At 43.0% G+C, this 12034-nt stretch overlaps 1 protein-coding gene across 50 annotated transcripts in view; it reads left to right on the top strand.

Moving 5' to 3' along the window:
* The window catches only part of ATG13 (autophagy related 13), a 59399-nt gene that overhangs the window by 24069 nt on the left and 23296 nt on the right, over nt 1-12034 (top strand). For all 50 annotated transcript variants that reach the window (XR_012423278.1, XR_012423277.1, XR_012423275.1 and 47 more), the window contains 5 exons: nt 3944-4025; nt 4998-5078; nt 5530-5649; nt 9093-9139; nt 10132-10272. Coding sequence is in view for 46 of the 50 variants with exons in the window: in XM_074013788.1 (XP_073869889.1) it covers nt 3957-4025; nt 4998-5078; nt 5530-5649; nt 9093-9139; nt 10132-10272 (458 nt within the window). In the remaining 4 variants the exon portion in view is untranslated. The remainder of the gene's footprint in view (nt 1-3943; nt 4026-4997; nt 5079-5529; nt 5650-9092; nt 9140-10131; nt 10273-12034) is intronic.

The following is a 12034-nucleotide window of genomic DNA, read 5'->3' as shown; positions in this document are numbered from 1 at the left end:
GGCTTTGCCTCTGATAGCAGTGAATGTTTACATCCACCAAAAGACGTATACAAGAATATGATAGCTAAAAACAGGAAACAACCCAAATGTTTATGATCAGTAGAATTTTATTTATTTGTTTATTTATTTAAGATGGAGTCTTGCTCCATTGCCCAGGCTGGAGTACAGTGGTGCGATCTTGGCTCACTGCAACTTCTGTCTCCTGGGTTCAAGCAGTTCTCTGCCTCAGCCTCCTGAGTAGCTGGGATTACAGGTGCCCACCACCACACCCAGCCAATTTTTGTGTTTTTAGTAGAGAAGGGGTTTCACTGTCTTGGCCAGGCTGGTCTTGAACTCCTGACTGCGTGATCCACCCGCCTCGGCCTCCAAAAGTGCTGGGATTACAGGCGTGAGCCACTGTGCCCGGCCTAGAATTTATTTATTTATTTATTTATTTATTTTTTTTTTTTTTTTGAGACGGAGTCTCGCTCTGTCGCCCAGGCTGGAGTACAGTGGCCGGATCTCAGCTCACTGCAAGCTCCGCCTCCCGGGTTCACGCCATTCTCCTGCCTCAGCCTCCGGAATAGCTGGGACTACAGGCGCCCGCCACCTCGCTCGGCTAGTTTTTTGTATTTTTTAGTAGAGACGGGGTTTCACCGTGTTAGCCAGGATGGTCTCGATCTCCTGACCTCGTGATCCACCCGTCTCGGCCTCCCAAAGTGCTGGGATTACAGGCTTGAGCCACCGCGCCCGGCCTAGAATTTATTTTTAATATTATGTTATATTCATGAGATAGGGTACTATGAAGCAATAAAAAAGAATAAGCTGCTGCTATATCCAACAGTGTAGATGAATTGTATTACAGACATAATGTTGAATAAAAGCCACACACAAGAGAGTTAATATTATTGATTATATTTGTAAGAAATTCAAAACAGCCCAAACTAATCTGTGGTGACAGTTATCAGTAATTATTTCCTTTTGGTGGATTTATAGACTGAGAGGGGTGTAATGGAGCCTTCTAGAATATTCGGTATGTTCTATAACTGTATCTGGATTGTGGTTATATGGGTGTATACATATAAAAATATTTATTGACCTGTACACCCAAGATTTGTGCATTTCAGTGCATCTAAGTTATACCTGAATTTTTTTTCTTTTTTCTTTTTTTTTTGAGACAGAGTTTTACTCCTGTTGCCCAGGCTGGAGTGCAGTGGAGCAGCCATGGCTCACTGCAGCCTTGACCTCCAGGGCTCAAGCCTTTCTCCCACATCACCCTCCTGAGTAGATGGGACTACAGGCATGCGCCACTATGCCTGGCTAAATTTTTTTGTATTTTAAGTAGAGACAGGTTGTGCCATGTTGTCCAGGCTGGTCTCCAACTCCTGGTCTAAAGTGATCCACCTGCCTCAACCTCCCAAACTGTTGGGATTATAGGTGTACGCCACCATCCCCAGCCAAAAAAAAATTTAACGTGTACCCATTATTTCCTTTTTCAGTTCTCCTTTTGTTTATTCTTTTCCTTAAAATCTTTTCCCAATCTGGCTTCCCTGTTTTTGTTAAATGAAACTCTAGCCTCTCAGTTATCCACGTTTAAAACTGCCACTCCTTTATCCTGTTTCTTAAGTTGGTCATTAAATCTTATCAACTCTTCCTTGGTTTTTTATTTTTTGGGGTTTTTTTTTTTTTTTTTTTTTTTTGAGATGAAGTGTCACTCTGCCACCCAGGCTGGAATGCAGTGGCGCAGTCTGGGCCCACTGCAACCTCTGCCTCCTGGATTCAAGCAATTCTCTTGCCTTAGCCTCCCGAGTAGCTGGTATTACAGGCGTGTGCCACCACGCCCAGCTAATTTTTGCATTTTTAGTAGAGACGGGGTTTCACCGTGTTGGCCAGGCTGATCTCAAACTCCCAACCTCAAGTGATCCACCCACCTCGGCCTCCCAAAGTGCTGGGATTACAGGCGTGAGCCACGCCTGGCCTTCAGCTTCTCCAAAATATCGCCCAATCATGCCTGTGCTAGAGTTTTGGCCTTGATCACAATCCTTAATTAAAATTGCCAAGGACTTAACTGATTTCCCCGCTTTTCATACTCAAAAGTGTTCTGCATTATGCCCGTAAAGCTGTCTTTCTAATTTTTTTTTTTTTTTTTTGAGACAGAGTCTGGCTCTGTTGCCCAGGCTGGAGTGCAGTGGCGCAATCTTGGCTCACTGCAAGTTCCGCCTCCCGGGTTCACGCCATTCTCCTGCCTCAGCCTCCTGAGTAGCTGGGACTACAGGTGCCCGCCACCACGCCCTGTTAATTTTTTGTATTTTTAGTAGAGTCGGGGTTTCACCGTGTTAGTCAGGATGGTCTCGATCTCCTGACCTCGTGATCCACCCGCCTCGGCCTCCCAAAGTGCTGGGATTACAGGCGTGAGCCACCGCGCCCGGCCAAAGCTGTCTTTCTAAAGCAACATTCAGGATCTTGTTACCACTCTGATTGTGTCACTTCCTCTTGTCAAAAGCCTTGGGTGAGCTCCCCTGTCTCCTACACTAGGTGCAGATCTGGCTTCTAGATGCTGATTATATTCAAGATGCTCATGGTCTGGCCCCAACACTGTATTACTTCCTGTGAACAAAAGTTCTCTGCAAAGGAATTTGGGGAAAGAGACTTTATCCCAGTGAACAGTTTGCAAACTGGCAGAACAAAGGGAGGGTGCAGGTTTTATAGTGCCTAGGTTCAGAGTCAGGTCCGTTTATGCAAAGGAAGGATTGAAACTTGCTTAGTTCTGGTTGGTCAGCATAGCCGAGTTCTGATTGGTTGATACAGCTGAGCCCTGAGCCAGAAAGGGTTAGTTTCCAAGCCCAAAACCAGAAGTCTCTCAGACATTTGTTTCAAACGGCTGATTGAGGGAGTTCAGGGGTTGGAGGTTGGGGTTTCTTGCCCAATTTAGCTTGGGATCAACAGCTCCAACACGTTCGGCTTGATTGTAAAAAGGGAGGTCCTGTACTACTTTTATACATGTTTTTGAGAACAAAGCGTACATAACTACTTGGTCCGCCAGCTATGGCCATCTTGTTCTGTTTTAAACATGGCACCCCTCAGCTGCGGGAATCCATTTTATCTGCTGGCCCAGGACATCCATTAACATTTTCCATCTATACTCAATCCTTTGGAAAACTGGAATACTTATTATTTCTAAACCTAATTTGCTCTCTGTTGTTTATGCCTCTTTGTTCATGCTTGTCTCTCTCTAAATGCATCCTTTCTATCAAATCATCTCAAATCATTTCAACCTGGGAGGGCTTTTTGTTTTGTTTAAATATGAGATGGGGTCTCACCATGTTGGTCTTGCCCAAGCTGGTCCAAATTCCATGGCTCAAGCAGTTCTCCTGCCTTGGCCTCCCAATGTGTTGGGATTACAGGCATGGCCCATAGCGGCCAGCCAGGGAGGGCATTTATGGTGTGTTTCATGAAATCCATGAATCCCCATGAAACTATATGCAAACATTCCTGTATGTATATATTTTTCTGGAGAAAGAGCTTTTGTCAATAGATTCTCAAAAGCCCATAACTCCCCAAAGTTAAATTGATTTAGTGGCCTTTGAAGGAAGATAAATTAACTCATGTGTGTTCAGCAAAGTTTATGTCTCATTAAAATGTAGTCCTAAATCTGCTGGATGATGAAATAATTTTGAATGGATAATTATATTTAAAGCTCAAAGTTTCAGAATCAGGTAAAATGTTCTCATTCATTTTTTAGGTTCCTAGATGTAACTCTTTGTGAAATCTATTTTCCTCAAGAGATAGTATCTTAGTGTTTTTCACATTGGTATCTTTAGTTAAAGGAAATTTTTTTTCCTCCCACTCCCACATGATTATTCCTAGGCTAGTAGACAATACCATCTCTGTATGCTTTGATGTATCAATGCCTTTTTAAAGATATTAGTCATGTTTTTTTCACTTTTTTTTTTTTTTTTTTTAGATTCCTATAGGCAATGGAAACTGATCTCAATTCCCAGGACAGAAAGGATCTGGACAAGTTTATTAAATTTTTTGCCCTCAAGGTAATATGTCCATTCTCATGAGCCCAGAAGTGTTAGAAATAACTTCCGTGCTTCTGCCTTTTGCGAACAACTCTCTTTGGAAAGTAGCATAACAGCTTGCAGCTTGCCCATTTTAAGGGATACTTCTGTCTGTTGTCAACCAAACTGTGAGGTATGGGGGCGGTATTGGGGGTGTAGCTAAAATGTAGCTTCCAATTTTCTACAGCTACTTGTTCAAAAAAAAAATTTTTTTTTTTTGTAAGACTGCAGAAATGTCAAATTGTTATGCCAGGTTATTGGCACAGTATGTTCCCTTTGGGTGAGAACAAAGACCGTCAGCTGGAATGGGCAGCATTTCGGACATCTTTCCTTAAGTTTCAACTAATCCTGAAATGTTCAAATTTTATATATTCTTCCCTTCCTGGTAAATGGGGAATTAAAATTGAATTTTGAATCCCATATTTTCCTAAATCTTAAAATCATTTTCACCTATGTCACTCCTCTCAACCATTGCCATGCTAGAACAATCCATGTAGTTGATTTTAGTTGTGAAATTATGTGGAAGACTTTTGCCATATGGGCCAAATGGTATGAATAATTGTGGAATTTTTGTTTTAAATCTACCATGGGGTTGTAAGTTTGTGGCAGTGAATATTTAAAACCACAGTTGGACTCGTTTCTTTATGAACATCAAACCACTATGCTCAGCTTTCCTTCTGCCATATGAGAATATTACAGTTTCCAAGCCTCAACCTGTAATTCCTTTCATTGGTTGACACTATACCTTTAGAAATGTTTATAAAGTTGTTTTTTGTATGTAATGTTTTTTCTATCTGTTCTCAAAAATTAAAACTATACTGTTTCCCAAAGTATACTTATGGTTAATTGGCATCGTTTAAACCCTGTATTGGGAGGATTTTAACCCTGATCAGGAGCCAGATTAGTTTGTTAAGACTTTTCATCATTTTGGGATTTCTTTTTTTTTTTTTCCAGACTGTCCAAGTGATTGTCCAGGCTCGTCTTGGTGAAAAGATTTGCACTCGTTCATCATCATCTCCAACGGGTTCAGATTGGGTAAAATTCTGTTATTTACTAAGATATACTGTAGTGTTTGTCACAAGGAATGAATGTAAAGTTCTCAAGTGCAATAATTAATAACATTTATATTATTATAAATAACATTAAAATATCTAATTCTATTTGGTCCATTTACTTGAAAAGGATATTCTTATTGTATGTTAATCCTGAATTTATTTGGTTCTTAACTTTCTGCTATGATAGATGAAAAGCTTAGTCCTTGGAAGACAAAAATTATATCTTGGCCAATTTTTGTAATGATAATTACCTTTTTCAACTTGAGATTTGTGGCTTTGATGCAGTATTATCCCTTATGGGGAAGGGAGAAGTGAATGAATTGTCTTCCTTAATCAGCCACAGCAATACTTGCATTACCCAACATATACTAATTTCTGTTTTCATAATGTTCCTGTGAGTGTTTCATGCAAGAGTCCTTTTTGTTTTCCAGTTCAACTTAGCAATCAAAGACATCCCAGAGGTTACACATGAAGCAAAGAAGGCACTGGCAGGGCAGCTGCCTGCGGTCGGGAGGTCTATGTGTGTGGAGATTTCACTTAAGACTTCTGAGGTAAGGCTATGGCCAGGTTGGTGTCTTCATTTAGAACTCAAGGCTCCTCCTCTGAGTCGAATTCATTTCTCAGTCTTATTCCTGCCCTTTCCTCTCTGATGTGCTTATCATTCTCTGAGGGGGTCATGGGTTTTTTTTGTTTGTTTGCTTGATTGTTTGTTTTTGAGACTGAGTCTCGGTCTATTGCCCGGGCTGGAGTGCAGTGGAGCGATCTCGGCTCACTGCATCCTCTGCCTCCCGGGTTCAAGTGATTCTCCTGCCTCAGCCTCCTGAGTAGCTGGGATGACAGGTACACGCCACCATGACTGGCTAATTTTTGTATTTTTAGTAGAGACGAGGTTTCACCGTGTTGGTCAGGCTGGTCTCGAATTCCTGACCTTGTGATTCGCCTGCCTTGGCCTCCCAAAGTGCTGGGATTACAAGAGTGAGCCACCGCGCCCGCCCTGTTTTTTGTTTTTATTTTATTTTTTGAGACAGAGTTTCACTCTTGTTGCCCAGGCTGGAGTGCAGTGGCACAATCTTGACTCACTGCAGCCTTCACTTCCTGGATTCAAGCGATTCTCCTGCTTCAGCCTCCCAAGTGACTTGGATTACAGGCGCCTGCCACCATGCCTGGCTAATTTTTGTACTTTACTAGAGACAGGGTTTCGCCGTTTTGACCAGACTGGTCTTGAACTCCTGATCTCAGGTGACCCGCCCACTTTCTGCCTCCTAAAGTGCTGGGATTACAGGTGTGAGCCACTGTGCCTGGCCTGTTTTGTTTTTTGAGACAGGGTCTTGCTCAGTTACCCAGGCTGGAGTAAGTGACACAATCATGGCTCATTGCAGCCTCGACCTCCTAGGCTCAAACAATCCTCCCACCTCAGCCTCCTGAGTAGCTGAGACTATAGGCATGCACCACCATGCCCAGCTAGTTTTTGTATTTTTTGTGGAGATGGGGGTTCACCATGTTTCCCAGGCTGGTCTCAAACTCCTGAGCTCAAGCGATCTGCCTGCCTCAGTCTCTCAGAGTGCTGGGATTACAGGGGTCATGGTTTTTGAACTTATTATTCCAACCACTTGATGTAGGCTCTTTACCCTCTTGTTCGCATGACATACTTCTGCTCATCCTTCAAGACTCACATGCTCTAGAAACTTTCCCCCTTTTAGTGGGAGATATAACTGCAGTCTTTACTTAGAATTCCTATGGTGCTTTGTTTATATTTGTTTCTACAGTGTGACTTGCTGGGTGGTGGTGGTAGTAGTTGCTTTTGGGGTTTTTTTTTTTGAGACAGAGTCTTGCTCTGTTTCCCAGCTTGGAGTGCAGTGGCATGATCTCAGCTCACTGCAACCCTCACCTCCCGTGTTCAAGCAATTCTCGTGCCTCAGCTTCCCGAGTAGCTAGGGTTAACAGGTGTGTGCCACCATGCCCGGCTATTTTTTGTATTTTTTGTAGAGACGGGGTTTTACTGTGTTGGCCAGGCTGGTCTCGAACTCCTGACTTCAGGTGATCCACCTTCCTGGGCCTCCCAAAGTGCTAAGATTACAGGCCTGAGCCACCATGCCCAGCCTGCTGTTGTTTTGAGACTGGGTCTCACTCTATCTCCCAGGCTGGAGTTCAGTGGTGCAGTCATGGCTCACTGCAGCCTCAAATTCCTAGGTTCAAGGGATCCTCCCACCTCAGCCTTTCCGAGTAGCTGGGAGTACAGGCATGCACCACCACACACCGCTAATGTTTAAAAAAAAATAAAAAATTTTGTAGAGACAGGGTCTCCCTGTACTGCCCAGGCTGGAGTGCAGTTCTGCTTATAGCTCACTGCAGCTTCAAACTCCTGGCCTCAGCTGATCCCCCTGCCTCACACTCCCAAAGTGCCGGGATTATAGGAGTGAGCCACTTTGCCCAGCCAGTATTATGAGTTTTAAAAATGTGTTTGCTTGCCTTATTTCACATTAGGATTGATGGAGATGCTGTTTCAATGTATTTTCACTAATAGATTGTAAGGCTGTGTGGTATAATTAAAGGTAAATAGAATTTGGAGCTACACAGAGCCAAGTTCAATCCCAGCCAAGTGACTTTAGCTAAATTACTTAACCCCACCCCCATAGCACTTTTTTTTTTTTCTGCTCTGTTGCCCAGGCTGGAGTGTAGTGGTGCGATCTTGGCTCACTACAACCTTCCCCTCCCTGGGATTACAGGCACGTGCCACCACGCCTGGCTAATTTTTTGTATTTTAGTAGAGATGGGGTTTCACCGTGTTGGCCAGGATGGCCTTGATCTCCTGACCTCATGGTCTGCCAGCCTCGGCCTCCCAAAGTGCTGGGATTATGAGCGTGAACCACCATGCCCGGCTCAGCAGTTGTAATTCTGAAAATTTTCCCAAGGAAATTAATTGAGTTTGTTGGAAAAGTTTTAGTCTCAATGTTGTTTATCACTAATGTTTGCAGTAATGAAAATTAGAAACAACCTTTATGTTTAAACTCAGATGAAGATACAAAAACCAAGACTAAAGAAACAACCTTGGCCGGGTGCTATGGCTCATGCCTGTCATCCCAGCACTTTGGGAGTTCGAGGCAGGTGCATCATGAGGTCAGGAGATCGAGACCATCCTGGCTAACACGTGAAACCCCGTCTCTACTAAAAATACAAAAAATTAGCCAGCTGTGGTGGCTGGTGCCTGTAGTCCCAGCTACTTGGGAGGCTGAGGCGGGAGAATGGCATGAACCTGGGAGACGGAGCTTGCAGTGAGCCCAGATTATGCCACTGTACTCCAGCCTGGACGACAGAGTGAGACTCTGTCTTAAAAAAAAGAAACAGGCTGGGCGCGGTGGCTCAAGCCTGTAATCCCAGCACTTTGGGAGGCCGAGACGGGCGAATCACGAGGTCAGGAGATCGAGACCATCCTGGCTAACACGGTGAAACCCTGTCTCTACTAAAAAATACAAAAAAAAAAAAACTAGCCGGGCGAGGTGGCGGGCGCCTGTAGTCCCAGCTACTCGGGAGGCTGAGGCAGGAGAATGGCGTAAACCCGGGAGGCGGAGCTTGCAGTGAGCTGAGATCCGGCCACTGCACTCCAGCCTGGGACACAGCGAGACTCTGTCTCAAAAAAAAAATTAAAAAAATAAATAAATAAAAAAAAGAAACAACCTTTATGTCCAAGAATTGGAGGACTGGTTGGATAAAATGATAGTCCTATAGTGGGATACTGCGGAACCATTTTAAATGATTTAGAATTTTTAATTATAGGGAAAATTCCATGAAGTATTTATTAAGAAAAAGCAAATCCTCAAAGTAGTACATAGACTGTGATTGCCCTTTTATTTAGAGAAGAGGCTGGTTCGATTATAAGTTGATATCCCTTTTTTTCTTTTTGCTTATCTATACCTTTTAATATTTTTATAGTGACTGTAATGCTTTGAAATTAAAAATTTTTAAAACAAATATTTTAAATTTGTCCTTTCTACAGGGAGATTCCATGGAGCTGGAAATATGGTGTCTTGAAATGAACGAAAAGTAAGTGCTGCATCTTAGGGTCCTTGGTTGTGGTTGCTGAGGATAAATTAGATGACATCATGTGAAAAGCAGGGCTTTGTTTTCAGAGTCAGGGAGGGCATTCTGACCACTTAACAAAGCCAATAGGTCTGTGCTACAATTTGCTTCATGCTTGGCTTGCAGCCTAGACACAGAGATGACCTTCAGAGGGAACATCATTCCAGAGAGACTCAGATACTACAGGGAAAGGAGCAGCAGAGAAAGCTGAAAAGGCTTTGTTGTTTTCCCAGAGTACAGCTAGTTCTCTGATTAAATCCCTTGCGAGCTCTTGTAATATGACTACTCTGTTTTGTCTGTTTTCTGTGTGGCAGCCATCCAATAAGATTTCCCCTCCCTGCTCCTTTTTACAGACTGTATGGGTCATGGATTGGAAATGCATGTTATTACTTTCCCCCGTTTTCTTCTTTCAAGGCAGATTAGCTTACCTCCTGTCTGAAGCTTCAGTTTTCAACAAGAGTATATAGGAAAATTGAGGAAATATCAACACATCAAAAGAAAACTCTTAGTGATAAGTATATGTGGGGACATTAATTTTCTTTATTGAATAAATGCAATTGCCAGGTTATGGCCCAAAATTTTAGAGCCAAGCTGACTTTTCCCAGACTTCTGTTAGATTATCAAGATAGACAGCTCATAGGATAGTACGTGTTTGCACCTTCAGTGTATATAATTGCAGTATTTATTTATTTATATGTTTTCAGATGTGCTGCTTTATTTCTAAAAAAAATAAGTTCTTTGAAGCTAGAAAAAAATATATTGGGTGCCTTTTGGTGCTCATTTCTCTGTGTCTAGTACGTGAGAAAGTAAAACATTGACTTAACCTCAATCATCTGTTGATAAAGGTGTAATTAGAGTTCTCTGGTTAGTTCAGAGCATGTCTTAATAATAAATTTGGTCTTGTGTAGTTCCAGCGCTTAATAGGAGAATGCTGACCGTGTCTTTGTGCCTGGCAGGTGTGATAAAGAAATCAAAGTTTCCTACACGGTGTACAACAGACTGTCATTGCTGCTGAAGTCTCTTCTTGCTATAACTAGGGTGACACCAGCCTATAGGCTCTCCAGAAAACAAGGGCATGAATATGTCATATTATACAGGTAAACAGCATAGATGGTCATCTTGATTCACTCATCAGTCTCCTCACTTTGCACATTGTCTAGCATTTAGATATTCTGTGATGATGTTTTGGACAGTTGGTTGGTTTGTTGGATTATTGATGCTGTCGCTTTCATGTGATCGGTATCCAGCCTTCCTTATGAACCTTACCTTTCCAAAACCACCAGGTTTATCATCCTTTTCTATATGCACAATCATGATTCCTGTGGAATGGATGTTGAGGTCCTAGTGATAAACATCTTAGAGCTAGGGAAGGAAGTCAAGACTTTAATTAATTTATTTATTTATTTTTGAGACGGAGTCTCGCTCCATCACCCAGGCTAGAGTGCAATGGCACAATCTTGGCTCGCTGCAGCCTCTGCCTCCCAGATTCAAGCGATTCTCCTGCCTCAGCCTCCTGAGTAGCTGGGACTACAGGCACCTGCCACCATGTCCAGCTAATTTTGGTATTTTTAGTAGAGACGGGGGTTTCACCATATTGGCCAGGCTGGTCTCGAACTCCTTACTTTGTGATCCGCCTTCCTCAGCCTCCCAAAGTGCTGGGATTACAGGCGTGAGCCACAGCGCCCAGCCTGGAAGTCAAGACTTTAAAAAAACAGTCTATACTGGGAAGATGCCACAGTTTTCTGTATTCCAGGGTTAAATTAAAACTTTGTCTAACAAACTGCTAACTCAGTTTAAGTTGTTAATTAGTTGTCTGTGGATTTAAAGAACTGGTCAACAGAGTATTTTCTTTGGAGCATTTCACTTCAGCATATTTATTGAGTGCCTTTTTAGTGCAAGCATTGTGCTAGGAGCACTGAAGAACTGTACAGAGGCCCAGCACTAGAGGTGGTTCTAATGTAGTGAGGGAAACAGTTTGATACATGTATAATTATTTTTAAAAAGCAGGATTTGAAAACTCCAAACCAGAATCAGGAAAAAAGGGTACTGAGAGAATATAGAAAGATAAAGTTTGTTCTGGTTGGTAAACAGTGCAGGTCTTATGGAGGAAGTGGCATTCAAGCTGGCCCATTAGGGAAAGAGAATTTGAGCTGGTAGAAGTAAGGGAGAATAATTATTCCAGATGGAGAGTTCAGCAGCTAGCAAGGCACAGAAGTGGAGGGCAGGGTAAGAGCTCTGCTCAGATTATCAGATGAAGCAGAGTGGTGGAGTAGAGGGTATGTAGCAAAGTGTGAGAGAAGAGCTTGGAATGCTGGGGTCCCAAATCTACCAAAGATGCCTTTCTTTTGTACTTAGTGATGAGCCGTTGGTTTTAGCCTTTGCCTTACATGTATAGTGCTGATTTTTAGACAAATAGTATAGCAAGACAGAGGGACCGGCCGGGCGCGGTGGCTCACGCCTGTAATCACAGCACTTTGGGAGGCCGAGATGGGTGGATCACGAGGTCAGGAGATCGAGACCATCCTGACTAACATGGTGAAACCCCGTCTCTACTAAAAATACAAAAATTAGCAGGGCGTGGTGGTGGGCGCCTGTAGTCCCAGCTACTCGGGAGGCTGAGGCAGGAGAATGGCGTGAACCCGGGAGGCGGAGCTTGCAGTGAGTGGAGATCGCTCCACTGCACTCCAGCCTGGGCGACAGATCGAGACTCTGTCTCAAAAAAAAAAAAAAAAAAAAAGACAGAGGGACCAAAGGAGGAGAGACTTAACTAGTTCTGTTGAAACAATTCAGTACCAGAGAATACTTGCCATTTCCTTTAACTTTCTTAGCAATATCCTAGCAAGCCTAACCATGTCTACT

The sequence above is a fragment of the Macaca fascicularis genome, chromosome 14, assembly GCF_037993035.2.
Source record: "Macaca fascicularis isolate 582-1 chromosome 14, T2T-MFA8v1.1".
NCBI classification, from domain to species: Eukaryota; Metazoa; Chordata; class Mammalia; order Primates; family Cercopithecidae; genus Macaca; species Macaca fascicularis.
This window is presented reverse-complemented; position numbering and strand designations above follow the sequence as displayed.